The sequence below is a fragment of the Akebia trifoliata genome, chromosome 4, assembly GCF_017979445.1.
Source record: "Akebia trifoliata isolate Shusen 1 chromosome 4, ASM1797944v1, whole genome shotgun sequence".
Classification (NCBI taxonomy): Eukaryota; Viridiplantae; Streptophyta; class Magnoliopsida; order Ranunculales; family Lardizabalaceae; genus Akebia; species Akebia trifoliata.
In genome coordinates this window covers 5,652,023-5,678,264 of record NC_141378.1, presented here as the reverse complement: position 1 = coordinate 5,678,264, position 26,242 = coordinate 5,652,023, and the positions used below count along the sequence as shown (strand labels likewise).

The 26,242-nt window shown below is 34.9% G+C and overlaps 4 protein-coding genes and 2 non-coding genes across 6 annotated transcripts; all 6 read right to left on the bottom strand.

The window, feature by feature from the left end:
* Positions 1–380: 380 nt before the first annotated feature.
* Positions 381–4,018, bottom strand: LOC147403272 (rho GDP-dissociation inhibitor 1-like). The gene is made up of 5 exons (XM_086438784.1): positions 3,633–4,018; positions 1,986–2,052; positions 1,564–1,782; positions 952–1,076; positions 381–855 (listed from the first exon to the last, which is right to left on the bottom strand). Exons 1-5 carry the CDS (start codon positions 3,867–3,869, stop codon positions 775–777), a joined length of 729 nt encoding a protein of 242 aa, XP_086294910.1. The 5' UTR covers positions 3,870–4,018; the 3' UTR covers positions 381–774.
* A 2,239-nt stretch (positions 4,019–6,257) lies between these two features.
* LOC147403270 (putative aldo-keto reductase 2) lies at positions 6,258–10,734 on the bottom strand. Its single transcript, XM_086438783.1, has 4 exons — positions 10,039–10,734; positions 8,712–8,884; positions 8,523–8,625; positions 6,258–6,813 (listed from the first exon to the last, which is right to left on the bottom strand). The coding sequence occupies exons 1-4, from the start codon at positions 10,447–10,449 to the stop codon at positions 6,475–6,477; spliced, it is 1,026 nt and encodes a 341-aa protein (XP_086294909.1). The 5' UTR covers positions 10,450–10,734; the 3' UTR covers positions 6,258–6,474.
* Positions 9,093–9,194, bottom strand: LOC147403271 (U6 spliceosomal RNA). The gene has a single exon (XR_015178164.1). It is a non-coding gene; the product is annotated as a U6 spliceosomal RNA (small nuclear RNA).
* Positions 10,735–13,950: 3,216 nt separating the features above from the next.
* Positions 13,951–17,776, bottom strand: LOC147403269 (putative aldo-keto reductase 2). Its single transcript, XM_086438782.1, has 4 exons — positions 17,199–17,776; positions 15,509–15,681; positions 15,326–15,428; positions 13,951–14,489 (listed from the first exon to the last, which is right to left on the bottom strand). Exons 1-4 carry the CDS (start codon positions 17,607–17,609, stop codon positions 14,151–14,153), a joined length of 1,026 nt encoding a protein of 341 aa, XP_086294908.1. The 5' UTR covers positions 17,610–17,776; the 3' UTR covers positions 13,951–14,150.
* A 2,343-nt stretch (positions 17,777–20,119) lies between these two features.
* Positions 20,120–24,343, bottom strand: LOC147403267 (putative aldo-keto reductase 2). Its single transcript, XM_086438780.1, has 4 exons — positions 23,787–24,343; positions 22,538–22,710; positions 22,351–22,453; positions 20,120–20,662 (listed from the first exon to the last, which is right to left on the bottom strand). The coding sequence occupies exons 1-4, from the start codon at positions 24,195–24,197 to the stop codon at positions 20,324–20,326; spliced, it is 1,026 nt and encodes a 341-aa protein (XP_086294906.1). The 5' UTR covers positions 24,198–24,343; the 3' UTR covers positions 20,120–20,323.
* Positions 22,921–23,022, bottom strand: LOC147403268 (U6 spliceosomal RNA). The gene has a single exon (XR_015178163.1). It is a non-coding gene; the product is annotated as a U6 spliceosomal RNA (small nuclear RNA).
* Positions 24,344–26,242: the final 1,899 nt, after the last annotated feature.

Sequence of the window (26,242 nt, the reverse complement as noted above, 5' to 3'; positions counted from 1 at the left end):
CCTTATAGGCTTCATCATCTTCATCATCATTGTTATCATCGTTACAAATATTATAATTAAATTAAGTCTCGACTCCTAGTGAGGAGATTGTTTGTGGCCTTTGTTATTGTCGATGTCCACCAGTTGGCAAAACTATTACAGTTTCTTTTTTAATCCAAAAAACAAGTATATTTTAAAGTAAATTCCATTCAAGAATATTTCTTGGGTGAAAAGTCGAAATACAGGTTATTTGTCTAAGCAAAACTCTCCTCAATTTTGATTTATGAAATGATGAACTTGGGATATTATTTGATATATCAAATCACAAGGCTTTTACTATCATCATTAAGCGAACTAGAGAACTCAAAAAAAAAAAGAAAAAAAGAAAATGTAACATAGGCTTTCAGAAATGAAAAATAAATTAATCATTCTCAAAGCCTTATCCCGAAGATTTGGGGTTGGCTGATAATAGAAAAATAAATTTACAAATTTAAGGCAAACAAATAGAATGCTAGGAAGAATCATTAAGATACAAATACAAGAAATTGACATTTCAGTGCAAGAGAACTTTCCATACAAAATTGCTGTTCCAATCACTATTTGGCACCAACCACCATCACGACTGTTTTCTTCTAACCCTCCTAATAATGAGAACAAACAAGAAGCAAAATCAGGTACATGTATTTTGGCCCGAATTGGATTACAACAGATACATTTTATCGATGAAAATTCATTGCTAATTGATTATTTGCTGCAGTTTCGAGCAAACGCAAATCATCGAGAGAAGTGGAAATCTTAGGAGGGTGATGGCCAGTCCCTCCGAATTTCGAAGTAGTAATTTATGTCTAAATAGCACTTGCCATCATCATCTGTAAACTGTAACACGAAGACAAGGCTAGGATGAGATTCAAAAAAAAAAAAAAAGTTTCTTTTACATTGAAGATTGCTTACATTGTTAGTTGGTTTGTTTACCTTCGTTCTTGCAGAATACGAGCCCCTCGCAAAAATACCCGAAGGGGTTGTTTCTTCATCCAATTCGTATGTATAAGGTTCGTTTTGGGGACTGAAAGTTCCCAGCATTACTTTTGTATTTTCGACTGCCATGAAATTTCTATTATGTTAAAGTGTCAAAACCTAGATCAAACCACAATAAAAATAAAAGAACACAACAAAATTTACGTGGTTCAGCAGTGCCTACTTCCATTGATGAGATGAGAGTGATTATGCACTAACTCTGAGAAAGATATTATTATCTAGGATTTCTTCCTATATCGCTCTTAGACCTCTAGAACCCCTAAAACTGTAGTCCAAGACTTCATGGGGATGTTAGCATTCTCCATCACATTCACTTTTCAATAATATCCCCGTCAATTTTGTCATTTAGCAAAAAAACAAGGGTATGTGTACCCGAAACCCAAAATATCATAATTGCCCAGTGACCCCATTTTGAGTACTAATGTAGAGTACATGGTTGGTGATTGATCAACAACTAGATTCAAGACATTTATAAATCACAATAAGCATGAAAAAAAGAATAATGAGAAACAAGTGTTCAATCTATGAAACAATGGTAGCAAGTTGTACCTCTCACTCCAGCCTTCCACACAGTATTTGTATACTTAAGGCCCGAAACAATGTTGTTTGAGACTGCGAAGGAGAACTTGAGACGATAGCGACTTCCATCCTTGAGGGAAAATGCATAGCCCTTAGGATTAGGAACAAATGGGATTGGCAAGGTGTGATCAGGCCTATCAGGAGACAGGATTGTGAGGCTCAGAATCTGTACTTCAGGCTCCATAATCTCTGTTTTGAAATGCAATATGATTCGCTGGTTTCAGAATTTAGACCCAATAAAAACAGCAAGGTTTTATGTCAATGGAAGTGTCTTGAATCTTGATTGTTTCTAATCAATTTCAAGGAGGAAAACACAAAGGAGAAATCTGACAAATTGTTATTTGGGTTCTTTATGCTAAAGAAAAATAAACAGAATCCTGAAAGAAAGATACCACCAACAGCAGATAAGTCTACACTTCCAAGAAGTTGTTCCTTCCATCTCCGCAGACTCTCGTCGTCCTGTTTATACACATTTTTTTGTTCCATTTTCATGAGAACCCATTTGAGCCGTAAAATAAAGAAGAGATATTAAGCTAGCCTTTGGGAACGCGGTGCCAGAGCATTTCTAGCGCTTTTGGCACTCAATGGTGCTTTTGAAATCAAAATCAACATTGGTAAAGACTTGAGAAGCACTTCCTCTCATTTTCATAAGAATGAATTTTTTTTATACTGTCTTATCATACTTTGAATCCAGAAAGTGATTTTAGAAAAACGCTACCCAAATACGTTCCCAAGTATCGTAACACTAGTGTTAAGCACATCTAAGACGCATCTTGCTTTGGGCTAACTGGGAAGCGTTTCTTATGCTTTAGTCAAATGATAATTTGAATCTGAGAAGCATTTTGAGTGGGAAAAGCGCAATCCAAATAGAGCTGTGATAAATCAACACGGCAAAACATATGAGGTCTGTATGCGGCTGATGTGGCAAGGCACCGAACCATAGATCATTTTCTTCGGGATACACAAGGAAAAGATCAAAGGTTCTGTGCCCTTGCCACGTCAGCCGCGTATGTTTTGCCTCATCAATTTATCATTAGTCATCCAAAAATGCAATGAAATGGGTATGATACAATTGCGTTCATGAGAAGAAACACTTCCACTGCACACACCGCATTTCAAACGAGTCCTAAGTGCAAAAAAAAATAAATGAAAAAGAAGGGTCATTTTGACAAATGGTCTTAAAACTCGTCCGAAACCGAGACGTATCACCCGAGTAGTCTCAGCATCAGGCATGGACGAGACGGACACGTCAATTTTTCAGATGAGATTTAAAATCCCACGTTCATTTTTCTCATTTTTGAACGAGACATCTCAAACGTATCAGAAAACTTATCTGAGACGACTAGGTATTTGGCATGGACAAGAGGAGACGTGAAACTGAGTTTTAAAACCATGTTTTGACATAAATCTCCGTTTCTTGGTGAATATTTGAGACACTACTTGTTTTCAAACTGAACATATACCCATTGACCTCGATATTCTCCCATAGATTAATGAAAATAACCTAAATATCCTCACCTTCAACTTGTAATAAAAAATCCTAGTTTTTTCTTCCCCAAACGCATCACCTTCAAACTTTATAAATTACTTTTATTTCTGTAGAACCCCACTTTCAATCCATCATTTTCAACCTCACCTCAATATCCCGTGTCCGAAACTCTTGATTATTCAATAGAAAATTCCTATCATCTTTTACTTCAAAAATCCAATCTTGTTCTTGAGGGTTGAAGTTGGTAGAATCTTAAGGTTGAAGAGTAGGGTAAAAATTATTACCCAAGACGTTTAAAGCAGTGTTTGGGAAGAAAAATCAAAGGGTTTTGGTTATATGTTGAAGATGAGGGTGTTTAGATCATTTCTATAGTTGTTTTTTTTTTTCCTTCAGTACATAGGAAGGACCGTGGTCAAGGGGCATGTTACCACTTCGAAAACACAGGGGTATCTTAAATATTCTCCAAAACATAGAGGGTTATATGGGAAAATCACCTTAAAAAAGAAAGATAAAAAAAGTAGCATAATTATGAATTTATGATTTTTAGAACCTTATCTTTCTCAAGCTGTTCTTTGAGACTGAATTGAGGGCCAACGTCTAACTCTTTCTCCTTCTTCGACTTGGTCTCATTGTCTTCCTCGAGATCCTCATCATCTCCATCTTCTTCATTATCCATAGAACAAACAGAAGCATAGCTGAATTTCCTACTTATTTTCTCTTCTCCATGATTCTTGCTCAGTTCATCACCATTGTTGTTGTTGTTGATTTTGTCGTTTTCTTTCTCCATTTCAGAATTGAAGGAGGAAGAAGAGGCAGAGAGAATTCCAATAACGACCTGAATTTTCCAGAAAACAACCTAACAACAAATGGATGAATGGAGTTGGAGTGAAGAACAAGTCGTTATTCAAAGTCTTTGGAACCCTAATTTCCGCCACATTTAGAGGCTCTTTGCTAAATTTGGTGGTCTCGAGAGAAATAACTGTCACCCGTTCTAAACGTAACGTAAAAAAGGGCTGGCAGTTGGAACTTGGTTGGAAGCCTAACTAGATTTAAAACTGGACGAGTCGCCTCGGAAACTAGTCGAGTAGATTGGACTCGGTGGAATTATGTAGTGACTCACTGTATTAACTCGAAAGGGAGGATTGATTTACTTTCTAATATTTCTTTTTAAGAACATAGGAAATAAATAAATATAAGAAAATTTTCCAAATAATTACAAAAAATTGAGAAATACTCAAAATGTTAGAAGGGGGGTTTGACAGAGCTATATCTAACACTTAAAAATGATTTGTCAACATGACAACAAATATAACACTTTTAATAATACCCTTTTCCTTTTCAAAAGGGAAATGCTGAACTGACTTTTGTCAGACACTGCAATCAACACTGTGCTGATGTGGCACTGCATAGAGAATCATAGTTTTTTACTTGTAATCTCGAGGACATCTGTGTACAGCAACGCCAGCACAATATTGAACGTGGTGTCCTACGAAGTTAGTGTAGCACAACTCTTTTCAAAAACTTGTTTAATTATTTGAGAAATTTCTCATAAATATAAGAGAGTTTACGTGACAGAACTAATTGTTGCAGTTTTATTACAAAAACTCTCTTGGAGCTGTGACCACTCTTAAGTAATCTTCCTTTATATGAAATTCATTACCCAGCAAACCTTGAAATGGGATCCAAATCATAAGTTTCTTTTTTTTTGCAATTAATATGATATTTAACATATCTTGAAGTGCATTCTAACCGCATCAATTTGTGGATTTCAAAAACATGATCTGATGTACAAGATCATAAAGGAAAAAATCCTTAGAACTTTAAAAAAAAAAAAATTAATTTTCATCGTTGAATTTTAATTTTAAATTTGAGAGTTTGATATCCATCTATTTTCAACATTTACTATCAAGATAAAAAAGATTTTTTTCTTTTAATTTTTTATGGCTAATCTGATATTTGAAATCTTACTTAATAAGTCATGGTAGCATGATTTATAAAGTAAGGTTTGTACAGGTAACAAACTTTTCTAAGTAAGGGAGTTTTTATAATAAAATTACAACAGATAGGTCTACCCGGTAAATTTATCTAAATATACTAATGTTCCAACATATTAGCAATCTTCACAGCATTATAATTTTCAAAAATAGACCTATTTATCATTTAAAAATATAACAACTAATCATAGGACTCTAAATAGTAAATAACTTTTTAAGATATAATAATTTTATAAAGAGTCTGATAATATGACTCGCTTGGCATACTCAAATGACTCCTGACGTGAAAAGTTCGGGTATCATAGATTTGAGCATCTCGGGATACACAATTGTTCAGATCCACAATTCCCAAACTTGTCCACATCGTGAAGTTATTTGAGTAGGCCACTTGACGAGTCATATTATCACGACTCTAAAAAAAAAAAACACCCCTAATTAAAAAAAAAAGAGTTCTATTTCCATTGCTTCATCATATGAAAAAAAGGGGAAATGAAACAGGTAGATCTTGGGTTAGGGGTCTCTCCTCATTCATGACGATATAACAAGATGACTTTATCTCGCCGGAGTCATTCCAATGTTGGGCTATTTTTGAAATCATGTTTTTGATTGACCCATTTCAATGACTTGTCGTCCAAGATTCAAAATGACTTCATCGATATTTTGAAAACTCAATCAATTCAATACTAACCACTCGAACCTAAGGTCTGCAACGGCTTGGCCTGCACCAAGGACAAGGGAATTCTTCATCATTATACTGTGATGTATGTGAATTTTTTTGTTTTTTTTTTGAAGAAAAAAAGGGCTTAATTGAGGCAATTCTGATTTCAATTGAAGTGCATCTATAGAATCACCTTCTTTTAATAAGTTTTATAGAAATCATGATGATAGTGATTATTTGGTGAAATGCCTTTAAAATTTAGAATCACTTCCCAAAGCTGTGAGGCATTTGATGAAAAATAGTTTTTATGGACCTATTGGTTATTTGATTCTGGCTTGCTTTTAGATTCTGCTTCTATGGAAATCCAAAGCCGAAACAACCAAACAATAATTTGATTCCGAAATTCATTTCTGAGTGTCCAGAAGCAAGAATTTACCCCCTAAACTGTGCCAAAGGCAACATGATTAATTCTCTTCCTAACAATCAACTCTTCAAACATACATCATCAAAGACAAATATATACTAAAAGATCAGAATGAAACAGCCCATCAACTAGTTTATTAAACATTATTAACCGTTTGACAAAAAGGAAAGTACATATTAGAATTTTAACATTAATTTAAACATAACTCAAACCACACTGTAAAGATCGTACAAAAAAGAAAAGACCCAACACCTTTATTACTCAAACCATCCCTGAAGAAAGAGGAAGCAAGATGTGATGCAGCAAAAGCTCGTCTTCATTCACCTTTCCAAGTGGACGGGTCTGGAGTTTCTGACTCCCTCCAAGTCGTTGAAGTGCCTCCATATCTATCGCCCTTAACTGCATCCTCAGAAGCTAGGCATTCAAGTTCAGCCATTTCTTCAGGACTAAGTTTCACGGATAAAGCTCCAATGTTCTGGTTGAAGTTTTCAATCTTAGTAGTGCCTGGTATGGGACACACATCACTTCCCTGGTGGTGGACCCAAGCCAATGCAAGCTGAGATGGGGTGCATCCCTTCCTCACAGCTATTTCATTGACCCGCTCAAATATAAGTACGTTACGATCGAGATTCTCAGGTTGAAACCTCGGTAGATTCTACAAATTCAACGCATATTTCAGTAGTATGTCATGAAAAGAAGGAAAAAAAACTCAAGCAACATACATGAATATAGCTACATGTTCATGCAAGATAGTACTGTTGTATATGTAGTTCATATTGAGTGGAACACGTATATACAGAAAGCAGGCAGATGCCGGTGTGAAGTCGGAGTTACATGTGAACAAGCTACCTCATTTACCTATTGGGACTGACTACTACATTTTCATGATGTCTTCATTTCTAAGAAGAAAAATACTTCTTTTTTACATATAAATTGATAATTATATGGTATTTTTAACATCTTAAATTCAGATTTTAGTAATAGAAACGGGTTCCATGATCAAACCCAACCCTAATCTTTCTGAATTCAAAAAATCATCTAATTCTGAAAATTTCAATAAGATAAAAAAGACTGATTATAGAAAATATTATGTTCATGGAAATTTTGGCCATATGAGATTCAGGGTACTCAAGTTTTCCATTGTGATTCAATCGTCCCATCCTTACCCTCATGTAAAGGCACCTTCTCCCTCTCACTCTTTCTCCAGTTGATCCCTCCCTCCTTCCCCTGTTGGTTACCCAAGGACTTCAGTCCACAAAAGATTGTCCAGCCCCAGACACATAAGGTATCTAAATAGCAGCTCGAAGCCAAATGACGGCTCCAAGTACAACATTTAGACCTTATCGGCTGACAATATGTATAATCATCAAATCAATGGGTGTGTTTAGTAAAGCCTGACCACTCTAATCCGACTCCATGATTGCTGCATCTATCAATAGCTAGATTTATGGCTTCTCTGTCCTACTATAACTGAGTTGTGCTTCTCCCAAGGGGGACTAAAGGGGGTAGCACCCCTTAATATATAACCAATCTTGAGTATTACAAAAGAAATGTTGAATATTTAAACATAATATCATCAGAATCTAATTTATAGAGATGTTAGTCTAGGTTTCTGTTTCTTGATGTCTTTTTTACTTAAATGTTCTCTTTTCTATTGTGTCTTTTTTGTCAGGCAAGCAAAGCAAGTCAGTAGTCACTAGTGAATGGGTGAAGGTAGATTCTGAGCACAAATTGTGGTGTAACACTCAGTAGACTTTACCAACACACAACATTGCTTGATGTTATTTGTTTTACTTTCTATGAAATATGTAGGAGAAAAGATTTAAGAGAAAGAGGAACACTATAGCAAGCAACAACTTCTTCTTCTTCATTTTGCTTTTTTTTTTTTTTCACAATTTTTTTATTACTTTTTTTAAAAAATGATAATGCGTTTGTGTTGTGGTGGTGTTCTATAGAAGACTTGTTCTTTGTTGATTAGTTTATTAATCATTGATAATGAGTTTGCTTGATAATTCCCCTCTTTCTCCCTTAACATTGCATTTTGGCCTTAGTAGTTAAGGATTTATACTATAGATTTGAAAGATCTGCAAAGACAAACCTTAAGACATCTGATAACAATGGTTGAACGATAAGACGTAAGTTTGTGTGCTTGTAGAAGTGAAATTTACAGAGAATGGAATCCACTATAATCTTAAGCCAAACATATAAGCTATGAAATTTTACAAGTGATCTTCCAACAAAAATGTCATTATCATTTTTCTATTGGTGACCATTCCAACAAAAATGCTACAAAAATTAAATACAATGTTGAAATGAAATATTTTCTATTTAATGCAATGTGTGTGTAATTAAATAAATACAAACCTTTCGGAAGTCATTTTCAGATAATTTCTCGACCATATTGGGTCCCGACGAAAGAAAGCCCCTCCCGAGAGGGCTGTATGCAACAATTCCTATGCCAAGTTCTCTGAATAGTTTAATGAAGTTGAGATTATAACTTACAATTACTACTTCTCACAGTAACTAAGGAAGTTTGATGTAGCAGATACTCACCTACAAGTAGGAACTATATCTTCCTCTACATCTCTTGTCCATAAGGACCACTCCAACTGCACGGCTGTTATTGGGTGTACGGCATGTGCTCTCCTTATTGTTGAAGCAGAGGCCTCAGACAGCCCTATATATTTAATCTTTCCCTCTTCAACAAGTTTCTTGAGTTCTCCCACCTTGAGTTCCCGCAATGAGATATGATAAAAAAACGAAAAATGCAATGAGAGAGAGGCAACGAAATAGAGTAAATTAAGTATCATCACATTTAGAAAAGGGAAGTGAAGAGAATGATAGATAGATTTCTGCTATACAAAGTCCTAAATCCCATACAAAAAAAAAAAAAAAAATTGGATTTCGCTCCCCATTAAAACATTTTTTATTGGTAAAAAATTGGACAATTTCTCGATTCATGTGTGTCATCCTTGCGTATAGGTCATGCTAATCTTCGTTGTATCATTCCAATTTATTGGATATCTCCGAAGAGACCCCATTAACACTTTTAATTACATAAGTATACCATCTATCATGGATCAACATCAAACTTTGGCTTGGGTAATAATAAGAAGTTACAAATGACATTATATGTCTTGGTAGGATTCGATGAACAATTGAATGCATAAGAACGTACATGGAAGATAGGTTCTGATAATATCAGATTGTATCTTATCGGCCAAGACCGATATGAAACATTGATCCCAAAACATTGAATGTTTCGGAAATTTATCAGAATGATGTATCAAATCATCAGCCGATAGTGTATAGGTTTTTTCATTAACTGAAACATTCAATCAATACTACATTTTAAACCTTGTATATGTCTAATTAATTGCGAGTAAACATGCTTATGCGTAAAGAAAACTTATTAATTTTGTGTTTTTTTCATCAACTATATTGCTAATTTATTTTAATTTTAATTTAACAATTTTGAGATATGACTTACAGTCTTAACGGACAAGAAAGTATAAAAGGAGCTGATTTTCCGGATTGGCTCAGAGTCCTGTTTGATTCGACCAATCCGATCCAACCCGGAAGAGTCGAAACTTTCCAAATCAGTACAAACAGTTTTGAACATAATAAAAATTAAAAATTATGTCTATATTTCAATGATAATAATTGTCTTTTTTAGTTATATAACAAGTAGTAAAAATATGCTAAAATCAAGAAATATCATTTAACATTAAATATTTCAAAACGGATATAAATTGATTGAATCGACCTAGAATTCAAAAAACCAGTCGAATTTTGCAAAAATAGTGACGAATCAATGAGGCGATCGATTCACAAGGGAAAAACGGAATGATCCGAATTTTAAAACCATGAGTGAACTCACCGAGACTTCGATGGGAACGTTGGTATCGATGCGGTGCTGATAATAGAGGTCGATGTAATCGACTTGAAGTCTCTTCAAGCTAGCTTCACAACAGGCTCTAACATAAGCAGGATCTCCACTCACCTGTTTCTTCCCATCAACAAAACTGATCCCAAACTTTGTAGCCAACTCGACCTTCTCTCTTACCCCTTTGAGAGCTTTTCCAAGTAAGATTTCGTTGGTGAAGGGTCCGTAGACGTCTGAGGTGTCAAGGAAGGTCACGCCACTGTCGATTGCGTGATGGATGAGTGCGATCATGTCCTCATCTGGCTTTGCTGGGCCGTAGAAGGCCGACATGCCCATGCACCCTAATCCTTGGGCAGAAACCTCCAGTCCTTGAGATCCAAGCTTAATCCGCCTTACACTTCCCATCTCTCTCTCTCTCTCTCTCTCTCTCTGACTCTCTGTCTCTGTTATTTATGATGTTGGATATGATTTCAGATTCAAATGACCGTAAGCATTAGGTAAAGTTTTTGTCCCACAGCTCAATAAACAAGTAAGACTTACGCAAGAGCTGACGTACGGACTTGCAGGGGCGGAGCCGGATTTTCTTGTAGTGGGGGCAAACTGTGATTAGTTGTATAGTTGAAGAACTGGTGGGAAAATTATTTGTGCTGGAAAATACCAGTGTAGCGGGGTGAGGGTGTAAGGTCAAAAATTGGAGGGAGATGAGGGTGTGGGGGTAAATGGAAAGAGAGATGAGAGAGTGGAGATAAATAAGACATGTAATTAGTTGAAAATATAGACGTGTCTCAAAGGTCCGCTCCTATCAACTTGGACTGTATAATTTTAAGGAGTTACTAACTCGACATCTACTGTATGCAATTCCTTGATGACTTATACAAGAATTGGTGTGACATTAGTAAAAATTGGTGAGGCAATATTAACTCTCATTTTGAAACATTACGTATGTCATCTAGTTTAGCAATCCCATTTTATCCAAATTCTAAATGGATCCGTCCCCTGTTTCTGTTGAATTCTTGGGTTTATAATCATATAGGATGGATCAACATATCTAATTGATTGATAGCCGTTGGATCTCAGATTTTCCGTTATCCAAAATGATCTAGAGTATAAGTAATTGTCGAGTATAATTGTTGGAGTATTATGATAATACATTCTCATAATAAGGTGTATTTCAATGCACCAAATAACATGTTTATTAATATTAAGATAGACATTATGTTTAAGAAGTATTTACTTGGGCTCACCTGCGAGGGCACTCCCTCACTTACTTGGCGTGTGTGATGTGTAGGCATTGCACATGTCTGTGGGAGGGACCCACATACTTGATTTCAGCCCTAGCTCATCTAATCCCCTTAGTTAAACGTAAGTCGGGACACCCGCAGTATAAATATAAAAAAAATAATTTTTTTTTTAGATTAATTAAGATTATTCAAAAAAAAAATTATTTTAATTTATTGCATTTTTATCTGATGCAATCTTCTAATGTTGATTTTAATTATTAAAAATCAAAGCAAATCATTCCAATCTATTTCTCTTTAACATCACCGAAATACTTTATCAACCAAGTGGGCAACGACTTATAGACATAATTATTCAACTATTTTTATATTATTTTTATGAAAAGTTGAGCCATCAACTTTTAATTAACTTTTATGTGAATAATAAAATTTCAAACCTCCTAGGGCCTACTTTGTCTTAAGCCTCTTGTCCTTCGGCAATTCAACATTGTCTCAAGATAAAAAAATGTTCTTAATTTTATGAAAAATGCTGAAATGATGAAGTATTTATTGTAATTCTCACAAGTCTGACGTGGGATGTGCACATAACCATAGATGTATTTTCTTGCGATATGAGTAAAAATTATCTATAGTTATATATGCATGTTCACGTCAGACTTGTGAGAATCATAGAAAATCCTGTGTCACCCCAGCATGACTCTAATTTTATATAAATTTCTTCACTCTCTTTGCTATTTAAAGAGCATAATAAATTATAAGAAAAATTACTTAAAAAACCTTAGTAGAGGGATTTCTTTTTAAATAATCCTTGATAATTCATTGAGTAAATATTTTATTTTTTAATGATCCTTCATTATGGTCGAGCTCGACACTTTTTATTTATTGTTGAGGTCAACATTTTATATTATTGAGCTCACCACTTTTTATCGTCGAATGGGACAATTTTTTAAAAAAATTGTTGAACTCAATAATAAAAATTGATGAATTAAATTTGTGAAATCCACTTATTTTTTTTTTTTTTTTTTTGAGTTTTTTCAGTTAAAATAAATAGAAAAATCATTTAAAAACTTGGCATAATTATTTGTCTAGGTGATTTCAAATCAAAAGAACCATCCTTAATCAATTTTCATCTAAAAACGAAGTAAAATATTATATATAAAAAAATTCTAAGGGACAGATTTGTTTTCAAAATGTTTGAAAATTTTCATTAAAATGATTTTTTTCTTTTTTCTCAAATCCTTTACATCGGAATGGATCCTCCAAAATTTGATTGGGATGTTGAAAATCTAATTTTTTGAATGAAAATAAAGAATTTGAACTGTTAGGGCACATTTGACGTTTCAAACGTGAAAAATATTGGGAGTGAGGTTCAAGGACTAATTAGAAAGAGAAGTTTTATTAAATGGAGCTATCAAAAGAGTCCTAAAATTTAGTATACGTTGGTTTTCGATAATAATTGATTGGGCCAATCATTGGGTCCGCAATTAAAAAAAGTCCAAAGGTATACATTAAATTCTATACAGAATAGGCAAGGAATCATGAATATCCGGATATAATATTGTACTTTTAAATGAATTTCTTAAAGAAAATTTTCGTGTCCATTGGATTTAGTAGAAAATTATAATAAAGTATTTTCCTCTTGGAAGGAAGTTCCATTGGATATGATATTTTAACATCTCGTAAGAGGTGAGTGGGCTCAGTTAAGCGTTCACTCTTTACGTGTGGACACCATTTTCGTAAAGTGATATTTTTAGAGAACTACTATTGCCGCACCAACTTTTACTAATGCCACACCCACCAAACTCTACAATTGATTTACATAAGAATTGGTGTGGCGTTAGTAAAAGTTATTGTGGGAATAACAACTCTCTATTTTTAATCTCTTTGACGTGCCCCCCCCCCCCCCCCCCCCGAACTGTAAATCATTTGCCTTGAGATACACAAGAGAAAAAAAATTATGATTTTATGTATCTTGAGGCAAATGAGCTACGGTTTTCTAAAGAGGATGTATGTTAGAGGGAGCGTCAAAAAATCATTATTCTATTTTTATTTATAAAAAAAAATTTATTTTGAAAAGGGTAAAATAATCTTTATAAAAAGTTGAAAAAGAAAAAAAAAACATTTTTAATTGTTTAGTCCAAGGCAAGAAGGGTTAGTGAGCCTGTTGGATTACTATAGGGGAGGTAAGTGCAATTATCAAATCGTTCAGGGTTGACATTCATATAACTTAATTAAATATAATAAATATATTTTTTTCCAAAGATGGCGACATTTTCAAATTATAAAGAGGAAAATTTATTGATTTAGTTCGAGAGAAAAAGTGGTGCAAATTATATATAAAGCAAATGAAACAAGCAACGAATATATTAAAATTTGCTGATATGGGATAATCAGAAAGTCTTTTAGAAGTTGGAGTTGTTAGATAGATGGTAATACAAAAATATTTTGAGAGCTTATGAATTATATTGTATGGTGGAGGGATCAAATTGTTATGAATAAATAAAATAGGGTTCTCTGTAATAATTTAATTTCTCGAGTGTTCAACAATAAATAATTTATTTGATCAATCTGTAATTAAAAGAGCTAGAGATGAAAATGTGATTAATTTGTCATGATTTATCTAAATCAAGAAAGACGAGATAAACCAAAATTCTATAACTTAAAGGGATTGGACCCAAACGGAGACAAGTTTTATATAAAAACAAGTAATTCTCTCCCTGATACAGAGACAAAGGAGGAAACTGGAGATTTAAACAGTTATTTAAATACATCATCACTATGAAGATCATACTGAACACCTTTATTGTTCAAACATAGTTATTAAAAGAGGAAGCGAGATTACGAGATATTACAGTGAAACACACACATTTATTTAGCTTTCCAAGTTGATGGGTCAGGAGTTTCTGAGTTTCTCCAAGTCAACTCAACATTTGCAGATCTATCTCCCTTAATTGCATCCTTGGAAGCTAAGCTTTCGAGTTCAGCCATTTCTTCAGGTGTAAGTTTCACAGACAAAGCTCCAATGTTCTGGTTGAAGTTTCCAATCTTAGTGGTGCCTGGTATGGGACACACATCGCTTCCTTGGTGGTGTACCCAAGCCAATGCAAGTTGAGATGGTGTGCATCCCTTCCTCGTAGCAATTTCATTGACCCGCTCAAATATTCGTTTGTTACGCTCGACATTCTCGGGATAAAATCTTGGAAAACTCTACAAGTGCAATGCATATGTCAGGAACATGTCATGAAAAAAAATATAAAAAAATCACATGTTCATGTGAGATGGCACTCATCAAGTCATCATTGTTATCAAAGCCTTATACAAAGATTAGACTCGGCTGAATGAGTCATGATCCTCACTTCTCTACTGCCCATACCCACTCTTAGTACTTCAAGTCACCTCCTTTTGGGTCATCCTTTCTGTTGAGAGTATATTTTCCTCCACTCTCGGGTAAATCGCCCCAGTCAAGCCCCATCAGCCTCTTATATTCATAGTTCTCCCCTCTCCAACAGAATGGTCTTTTAGAGGAGTCGGTTAGTTAACATGGTATCAGAGTGCTAGGTTCGTATAGGTCACAGGTTCGATTCTTTCCAATTGGAGATGTACTCGGGCCTTCGTTGCACATGGGCGAACCACCTAGGTCACCTTTTGCGGCTACTATATTTTTACAAATACATTTGCTTCTAAGAAAACTAATACAGAAATGCTAAGTTCATGGGAATTTCAGAATTATGAGATCTAGAATACTTTAGTCCCAACAGAAAACGAATTCAGCATTTTAGCTTGGTAAGGAAATTAACAATGTAGAAGACGTTGGATGGACAATTCATAAACAAAATTCATATATCATAATAAATGATGACCCTCCTCCTACCGGGCATGAATATTGCAATGGAAGCATGCTGAGTTGATGGGCCTGATATGCCAATATCATTCATCTATTGGTGATCATTCCAACAAAAATGCGACAAAAGTTCTACAACATGTTGAAAATGTAATAGGTTATGTTAAATGCAATGTGTGTGTAACTCGATATATAGACAAACCTTTCGGACATCGTTATCGGTCAAGTTCTCAACCATACTTGGCCCTGACGAAAGAAAGCCCCTCCCCAGAGGACTGTATGCGACAATTCCTATGCCAAGTTCTCTGAATAGTTTACAGTATTTGAGATTAGAACTTTTAAATACTAAATATCACAGAAGGAAGTTGATGTAGCAGATAGTCACCTGCAGGTAGGAATTATATCTTCCTCAACATCTCTTGCCCATAAGGACCACTCCAACTGCACTGCTGTTATTGGGTGAACGGCGTGTGCTCTCCTGATTGTCGAGGCAGAGGCCTCAGAAAGCCCTATATATTTTATCTTTCCCTCTTCAACCAGTTTCTTGAGTTCTCCCACCTTTAGCAGAAGCCAATAAAAAAATATATAGAGAGGCAATGGAATGCGTAAACTAAGCATTATCACATAAAGAAAGAAGGCAAGAAAAGAGCATGCATGATAAATCTGTTGAGATCATTGTTTCCCATAATGACAAGTTCTATTAAAAATAATGGAAAGGAATTTGATCATGATATATAATTTAACAGAAATAATTTGCAGAATTTCCATCTAGAACATACACGAAGACAATCAGATAGATGAGTGGAAAAACTAGGGAAGATAAGATTAGAGAAGAACACAATTGGTGAAATGTAGGAGTAGTTCCAATAGGTGATAAACTAAGAGAAAGTCGATTGAGATGGTTTGGGTATGTTCAACGAAGGCCGATTATGGTGCCAGTTAAAAGAAATATTCAAGTTGAAATTCCTAAAAGAGCGAGAGAAAGATTCAAAAGAACATGGGTGTAGATAGTAAAAGTGGATATGAACTCACTTTTAATAATAAAAAACATGGCTCCAGACAAAGTGGAATGGAGGGATAGGATTCTTTTAGCTGAGCATAAAACTTTGAGTAACATATATGAAGATGGCTTTGTGGTACAAAAATTAAACAATAGTTCCTAAAGAAAAATGACTACTAGCATTAGTATAACACTCTAATGCTAAAGAGACAGAGTATTTAATGATTATGTAGTTCTTCCATTACCTAATGTTAATTAAGGCCAATTTCTCAATAATAAAGAGAACCCACTCAAATTGGGTTCATTATCAGATTTCTGCAATATAAAGACACTTTGATGTTATCATTTGATACTTTTTCAGCAAAGGCCAGAAGTGCCTTTCCATGTTGAGGAGTGCCCAAGTGTGGGCACGGAAAAATTCCAAAAGTAGAAGCTCCAAGCTATCACAAGTTGTAGGTGTTAAGAGAATTGGTGGTTGACTATAAACTATAAACTAGTACTGCATAGCGAAAGAGATAATTAATTTAATGAGTGCTTTTATACTTCAAATAGGATTAGTAATTTAGTATAAGAGTCACGATCCAGAATGGCGTCCTGTTCCTATAGCAACAAACAGTGTCTACGTGACACTTTTTGGTTAGAGATTACCAAAACGTGCCATGTAGACACCGTTCCTATTCTATGGGAAGGGGACACAGTTCTGGGACGATATTTATAGGAGACATAACTACTTGTTTAATGAAGGAAAAGGGTACATGAGGAATTGGATTTGGAAGATAGAAATGAATTGGGATTATTTTGTAGCTGTACTTCTAATTTCCTTTCCATATCAAGTGGCACTCTTTGGTCTAAGTCTAACTTATAAATTAAGGGTGGATTTGTTTAGGATTCTAGAATCCGTTTATTGCCCATAATCCGAGTCTAGAATTTAAATATTGAGTCCAGATCCTATGCACCCAAGGTGGAGGATTGAAACCCTCCTCCCACACCTCAACAAACTCCACGTAAGGCACAATATAAAGAAATTATGATTGGCAGATTTTTAGGCATTGGGTTTGAGCAAGAACGCACGAACCGTGACTTCGATGGGAACTCTGGTATCGATACGATGCTGGTAATAGAGATCAATACAATCTACTTGAAGCCTCTTCAAGCTCGCTTCACAACATGCTCTAACGTAAGCAGGATCTCCACGCACAAGTCCCTTCCCATCCACAAACCTGACACCAAACTTTGTAGCTAACTCAACCTTCTCTCTCAACCCGTTCAGAGCTTTTCCCACTAAGATTTCGTTGGTGTGGGGCCCGTAAACGTCTGAGGTATCGAAGAAGGTCACACCACTGTCGATGGCATGGTGGATGAGTGTGATCATCTCCTTCTCGGGCTTTGGTGGGCCGTAGAAGGCCGACATGCCCATGCACCCAAGTCCCTGTGCCGAGACCTCCAGCCCTTGAGACCCCAACTTCATCCGTGCCACACTTCCCATCTCTCTCTCTCTCTCTCTCTCTCTCTGTGTCTCGGTCTCTTATTTATGATGTTTGATCATCAATAATTACTGGGTTTTGATTCAAAAGTTCCCTCTCCCCGTCTTGGCTGCCAAGTTCAAGAAGCTAACATAAGCCCTTACGTCATAAAATCAAATAACTTCAAGTCAAAATAGGAGATTGAAATTAACACAACAGGAGTTCGAATAAAGTCTGAGTACATAGTACATGGTCCTCATATTAGAATTTTCCAGCAGAATAAATGTACACGTGTAATACTGTCTAGTATATTTAAGGAGCGGCTATTGCCACCCTAACTCTTTCTTATTACACCCCAATTAAAAATAAAGAAAATAAGTGAATAGTTGAGGCTAAGTAAAAGTTGGGGTGCCAAAAAAAATCTCTCTCTTTTTTTTATTGTTGTGCTGGATTTCTAATTTTAGGGTTTAGGATTTTATATGAGCCTGATTATAATTGTAAACAACTATTGAAATTGTTTGAAAAAGTGTAATCATGTTTTTTTATATTAAAATTATTATATGAGTCAAATCTATATAATGTTTGAAAAGTGTGTTTTAATCTTTAATTGGGGCCTGATAAATAATTTAAGAAATTAGGATGTAATAAGTAAAAGCTGGGGTGCCAATAGCAGCTCTTCACTTTTATTTTAAAAATCATGCAACTCGCGTCTATAGCAACTAGATTTTCATTGATAGAATTCGATTGCCACATGATAAGGAATTGGCACCATTCATTCATTGAGTTAGCTAGATGTGAATAACCACCCGATTAGGAGGAGTTTGTTTTGAATTTGATTTTGTTTTAGATTTAGGTTTGGATTTTGTATTGGATTTGGCTTTTAGATTTAGATATTATGCAATTTTGGAGTGTCTACAACATCCTCTCTCTCACTCTTCTTCTGAGGGAAATTTCAATATGAAATAATTGTAAAGAGTGCGTTAGGATTGAATGTGAATTGTATGCACCTACGGCGGAGGATTGAAGCCCTCCTCCCACACCTTAATACACACCACGTAAGTTGTAATCCAAAGGAAATTTTTCAAAGAAGATATTTTAGATGTTAATTCCTTAGATTTTGGATTTTGGATTATGTGCCACGTATTGGAGGTGTGGGAGGAGGGTTTCAATCCTACACCATGGGTGCATACGATCTGGACTCTACAGTTATATTCTCGGGTCCAAGTTCTTTAGCAAGAACAATTCTCGCTATTGCCATCTATATTTCTACGGTTAGTGGTAGCTACTCTTGGCCTATGGTCTGCAATGCCAGGCACTTCCGGATTTACAGCATCTAGTTGGGCTTTACGACTGGCTATGCCAAGCTAGGCCTGCACCAGCTCTTTGCATAGTTCAGGAGGGGTGTGGCACTTTTACATAAAAATAGTAATTATGTCCCTAATACAGCAAAGATCAGAGGGTAAAATGTCCAACCCATTTATTAAACATCATGGAGGAAATTTGGGACTTAAACAGTTATTTAAACACAACATGAAGCATGTAGATGCAGAAATTTGCTCTACCTCATGCTTTTCACTGATGTAAATACTCTTTTCCTCTTGTGCTCGGGAGAGGGCTTCCAACATAACTACTTCGACGTCCAAGTTAGAATTTCTAATGCCAATCTAGAAGAGTGTTCTATTAGAGGATTTTCATACCTTTTTCCTTTGTTGCCCCCTTGTACATATAGATTTTTATATCCACTTGGCGAGTCATATTATCACAACTCTTAAGAGAAAAACACCACCAATTAAAAAAAGAATTCTATTTCCATTGCTTCATCATACCAAAAAGGGGAAATGAAATAGGTAGATCTTGGGTTAGGGGTCAATTCTCATTCATGATGATATAACAAGATGACTTTATCTCACTGGAGTCATTCCAATCTCGGACTATTTTTGAAATCATGTTTTTGATCAACCCATTTCAATGACTTGTCATCCAAGATTCAAGATGACTTCATTGATATTTTGAAAACCCAATCAATTCAATACTAACCACTTGTAAATAAGGTCTGCAACGGCTTGGCCTGCACCAAGGACAAGGGAATTCTTCATCATTATACTGTGATGGATGTGAATGTTTGTTGTAGAAAATAGGGGCTCAATTGAGGCAATTCTGATTTCAATTGAAGTGCATCTATAGAATCACCCCTCTTTTAATAAGTTTTATAGAAATCATGATGAGAGTGATAATTTGGTGAAATGCTTTTAAAATCTAGAATCACTTCCTGAAGCTGTGAGGCATTTAATGAAAAATAGTTTTTATGGACCTTTTGGTTATTTCATTCTGCCTTGCTTTTGGATTCTGCTTCTATGGAAATCCAAAGCTGAAACAACCAAACAATAATTTGATTCCGAAAATCATTTCTGATGTCCAGAAGAGGAAATTTACCCCCTAAACTGTGCCAAAGGCAACATGATTAATTCTCTTCCTTACAATCAACCCTTCAAACATATTTCATCAAAGACAAATATATACTTAAAGATCACAATGAAACAGCCCATCAACTAGTTTATTAAACATCATTAACTGTTTGACAAAAAGGAAAGTACATATTAGAATTTTAACATTTATTTAAACATAACTCATACCACACGGTAAAGATCATACAAAAAAGAAGAGACCCAACACCTTTATTGCTCAAACCATCCCTGAAGAAAGAGGAAGCGAGATGTGATGCAGCAAAAGCTCATCTTCATTCACCTTTCCAAGTGGACAGGTCCGGAGTTTCTGACTCCCTCCAAGTCGTTGAAGTGCCTCCATATCTATCGCCCTTAACTGCATCCTCGGAGGCTAGGCATTCAAGTTCAGCCATTTCTTCAGGAGTAAGTTTCACGGATAAAGCTCCAATGTTCTGGTTGAAGTTTCCAATCTTAGTGGTTCCTGGTATGGGACACACATCACTTCCCTGGTGGTGGACCCAAGCCAATGCAAGCTGAGATGGGGTACATCCCTTCCTCACAGCTATTTCATTGACCCGCTCAAATATATGTACGTTATGTTCTAGATTCTCGGGTCGAAACCTCGGTAGATTCTACAAATTCAACGTATATTTCAGTAGTACGTCATGACAAGAGGGGCAAAGCTCAAGCAAAATAGATGAACATAGCTACATGTTCATGCAAGATAGCACTCATCATCTACAAAGCTCATCCCAAAGTTTTGGGGTCAGATAAACAAATCATATATTACATGTGAACAAACTACTCATTTACCTATTGGGACTGACTACTACATTTTCACAATGTCTTCATTTCTAAGAAGAAAATTTCTTCTTTTTTACATATAAATTGATAATTATATGGTATTTTAAACATCTTAAATTCAGGTTTTAGTAATAGAAACGGATTCTACGATCAAACCCAAATCTAGTCTTTCTGAATTCACAAAATCATCTAATTCTGAAAATTTCAATGAGATAAAAAAGATCGATTATAGAAATATTATGTTCACGGAAATTTTGGCCATTTGATATTCGGGATACTCGAGTTTTCCATTGTGATTCAATCGTCCCATCCTTATCCTCATGTAAAGGCACCTTCACCCTCTCTCGCTCTTTCTCCAGCTGATCCGTCCCTTCTTACCCTGTTGGTTACCCAAGAACTTCAGTCGACTAAAGATTGCCCAGCCCCAGACACGTAAGGTATCTAAATAGCAGGTCAAAGCCATATGAGGGCTCCAAGTACAACATTTAGACCTTATTGGTTAACAGTATGTATAATCATCAAATCGATGGGTGTGTTAAGTAAAGCCTGACCACTCTAATCTGACTCCATAATTGCTGCATCTATCAATAGCTAGATCTATGGCTTCGCTGTCCCGCTATAACTGAGTTGTGCTTCTCCCAAGGGGGGTTAAAGGGGGTAGTACCCCTTAATATATAAACTATCTTGAGTGTTACAAAAGACGTGTTGAATATTTAAAAAAATATCATCGGAATCTAATTTATAGAGATGTCAATCTAGGTTTCTGCTTCTTGATGTCTTTTTTACTTAATGTTTTCTTTTCTTTTGTGTCTTTTTTGGCAGGCAAGCAAAGCAAGTCAGTTGTCAATAATGAATGAGTGAAGGTAGATTCTGAGCACAGATTGTGGTGTAACATGCAGTAGACTTTACTAACACACAACATTGCTTGATGTTATTTGTTTTACTTTCTACGAAATATGTACGGGAAAAGATTTTAAGAGAAAGAGGAACACTATAGCAAGCAACAACTTCTTCTTCTTTTTGCTTTTTTTTTTCACTTTTTTTTTTTATTACTTTAAAAAAAAAATGATATTGAGTTTGTATTGTGGTGGTGTTCTATAGAAGAATTGTTCTTTGTCGATTAGTTTATTAATCATTGATAATGAGTTTGGTAGTTACTTTGGAAGATAATTCCCCTCTTTCTCCCTTAACATTGCATTTTGACCTTAGTAGTTAAGGATTTATACTATAGATTTAAAAGATCTGCAAAGACAAACCTAAAGACATCTGATAACAATGGTTGAACGATAAGACATAAGTTTGTGTGCTCGTAGAAATGAAATTTACAGAGAATGGAATCAACTATAATCTTAAGCCGAACATGTAAGGTATTTTACAAGTGATCTTCCAACAAAATGTCATTATCATTTTTCTATTGGTGACCATTCCAACAAAAATGCTACAAAAATTAAATACAATGTTGAAATGAAATATTTTCTATTTAATGCAATGTGTGCGTAATTAAATAAATACAAACCTTTCGGAAGTCATTTTCTGATAATTTCTCGACCATATTGGGTCCCGACGAAAGAAAGCCCCTCCCGAGAGGGCTGTATGCAACAATTCCTATGCCAAGTTCTCTGAATAGTTTAAAGAAGTTGAGATTATAACTTACAATTACTAGTCCTCACAGTAAAAGGAAGTTTGATGTAGCAGATACTCACCTACAGGTAGGAATTATATCTTCCTCTACATCTCTTGTCCATAAGGACCACTCCAACTGCACAGCTGTTATTGGGTGTACGGCATGTGCTCTCCTTATTGTCGAAGCAGAGGCCTCGGACAGCCCTATATATTTAATCTTTCCCTCTTCAACAAGTTTCTTGAGTTCTCCCACCTTGAGTTCCCGCAATGAGATATAATAAAAAAAGAAAAACGCAATGAGAGAGAGGCAACAAAATAGAGTAAATTAAGTATCGTCACATTTAGAAAAGGGAAGTGAAGAGAATTATAGATAGATTTCTGCTATACAAAGTCCTAAATCCCATACAAAAAATAATAATAATATATTGGATTTCACTCCCCATTAAGACATTTTTTATTGGTAAAAAATTTGGACAATTTCTCGATTCATGTGTGTCATCCTTGTGTAGAGGTCATGCTAATCTTCGTTGTATCATTCCAATTTATTTGATATCTCCGAAGAGACCCCATTAACACTTTTAATTACATAAGAACACCATCAATCATGGATCAACATCAAACTTTGGCTTGGAAGTTACAAATGACATTATATGTCTTGGTAATATTTGATGAACAATTTAATGCATAAGAGTGTACATGGAAGATAAGTTCTGGTAATATCAGAATGTATCTTATCGGCCAAGACCGATACAAAACATTGAATGTTTCAGAAATTTATAGGAATGATGTATCGAATCATGGACATTTAGACCTTGTATATATCTAATTAATTGTGAGTAAACATGCTTATGCGTAAAGAAAACTTATTTAAATTTTTTTTTTTTCACCAACTATATTCCTAATTTAATTTTATTGTAATTTAACAATTTTGAGATATTGCTTACAGTCTTAACGGACAAGAAAGTATAAAAGGAGCTGATTTTCCGGATTGGTTCAGAGTCCTGTTTGATTCGACCCATCCGATCCAACCCGGAAGAGTCAAAAATTTTCAAATCGGTACAAACAGTTTTGAACATAAATTGAAAATTATGTCTATATTTCAATAATAATAATCGTATTTATTAGTTATAGAACAAGTACTGAAAATATGCTAAAATCACGAAGTATCATTTAACATTAAATATTTCAAAATAGATATAAATCGATTGAATCGACCTAGAATTCAAAAAACCAGTCGAATTTTGCAAAAACAGTGACGAATCAATGAGGCGATCGATTCACGAGGGAAAAACGGACTGATCCGAGTTTTAAAACCATGAGTGAACTCACCGTGACTTCGATGGGAACGTTGGTATCGATGCGGTGCTGGTAATAGAGATCGATGCAATCAACTTGTAGTCTCTTCAAGCTAGCTTCACAACAGGCTCTAACATAAGCAGGATCTCCACTCACCCGTGTCTTCCCATCAACAAAACTGATCCCAAACTTTGTAGCCAACTCGACCTTCTCTCTTACCCCTTTGAGAGCTTTTCCAAGTAAGATTTCGTTGGTGAAGGGTCCGTAGATGTCTGAGGTGTCAAGGAAGGTCACGCCACTGTCGATTGCGTGGTGGATGAGTGCGATCATGTCCTCATCTGGCTTTGCTGGGCCGTAGAAGGCCGACATGCCCATGCACCCTAATCCTTGGGCAGAAACCTCCAGTCCTTGAGATCCAAGCTTAATCCGCCTTACACTTCCCATCTCTCTCTCTCTCTGTTGTTTATGATGTTGGATAGGATTTCAGATTCGAATGATCGTAAACGATTAGGTAGGGGTGTCAATGGGTCGGTTCCTATGATATTTGACACCAAACCCTTTTTATTTTATCAGTTCCGGTTGTTATCGGTTTTGATTTCAATTTTAAAGTAATAAGTGAAATCGTAATCGAAATCATAAAAAATCTTGGGCACCCGTCAATTCCGATTCCCAATAATAGAATGAGAAAAATTATTTTAAAATTATTATAAAAAAATTTCTTTGAAAAGTAAAGTATTGACTTCATAATAATTTATTCTTTTAAAATGATGATTTAATGAATTTTATTTTCAAATATTAAAATTTATTTTCTTTAAAAATAATAAATTTAAAAGGAAATGGCTCAACTTAAATCCGTAGGAAAAAACCTAATGGTTTTGATTCCTATTAGTTCAATTCCATATTAGACCCAAGTCTAATCGATTCCAATAAAAAAGGAATTGGAGTCAGAGTTTTTTATTTTGATTCCAATTTGATTCTAGGTAAATGGGTATCCATTGACACCTCGAGGTACAATTTGGGTCCTACAGCTCAATAAACAAGTTTGTATGCAATAACTGTTGTACGGATTTCTTTCATTGGACAATTTGCATAATAGAATTTTAAAGAGAGATACTAACGTCACATCAACTATGTGCAATTCTTTGATGATTTATACATGAATTGGTATGGCATTAATAAAAGTTGGTGTTGAGTAGCCCTCATTTTGAAACATAATATATGTCATCTAGTAACCTCATTTTATCCAAATTCTAGATGGATCCATCCCCAGTTTCCGTTGAATTTTTGTGTTCATAATCATATAGGATGGATCAACATATCCAATTGATTGATAGTTGTTGGATCTCAAGTTTTCCGTTATCCAAAATGATCTAGAGTGCAAGTAATTGTCGAGTATGATTGTTAGAGTATTATGATGATGCATCCTTGTAATAAGTGTATTTCAATGCACCAAATAACATGTTCATGAATATTAGGATAGACATTATCTTCAAGAAATATTATGAGCAATATTTACTTTGGGTCACTTGCGAGGGTGCTCCCTCACTTACCTAGTGTGTGTGATGTGCGGGCATTGCACATGCATGTGGGAAAGATCCATATGCTTGACTCCGGCCTTGACTCATTTGATTCCCCTAATCAAACATAAGTTCAAATATGCACATTATGATTAAATAAATAAAAGATTTAATTAGATTAAATAATATTACTCAAATATCTTTTATTTTTATTTATTGTATTTTTTTTATTTGATACAATCTTTTAATGTTGATTTTAATCATTAAAAATCAAAGCAAATCAATTCAATTTATTTCTCTTTAACATCGCCCAAATACTTGACCAACCAAGTTGGCACCTGCTCATAGATATAATTATTCTACTATTTTTATGAAAAGTTGCGCCATCAACTTTTAAGTAATTTTTGTGTAAACCCCTGCGGCCTACTTTGTCTTAAGCCTTTTGTCCTTCGGCAACTCAACATTGTCTTAGGACCAAAAATGTTCTCAACCTTGTACATAATGCTTCACTCTTATTGTTGTTTAAAGAGTAAAATAAATTATAAAAATTGGTGAAATGAACTTGTAAAGTCTACTCATTTTTATTTTTTAAGTTTTTTCAATTAAAATATATGAAAAAATCGACTAAAAACTTGGCATAATTATTTGTCTAGATGATTTCAAATCAAAAGAATCATCCTTAATCAATTTTAACCTAAAAAAAAAATACAATATTATTAAAAATAATCCTAAGGGAAATTGATTTATTTTCAAAATATTTAAAAAAATTTATTAAAATGATTTTTTCTTCCTTGTCAAATCCTTTACATCAGAATGGATCCTTTGAAATTCGAAAGGGATGTCAAAAATCCAATTTTTTTGAATGAAAATGAAGAGTTTGAACGATTAGGAGACGTTCGACGTTTCAATTGTGAGAAATATGGGGAGTAAGGTTCAAGGACTGATTAGAAATTTTTTTTATATATTAAATAG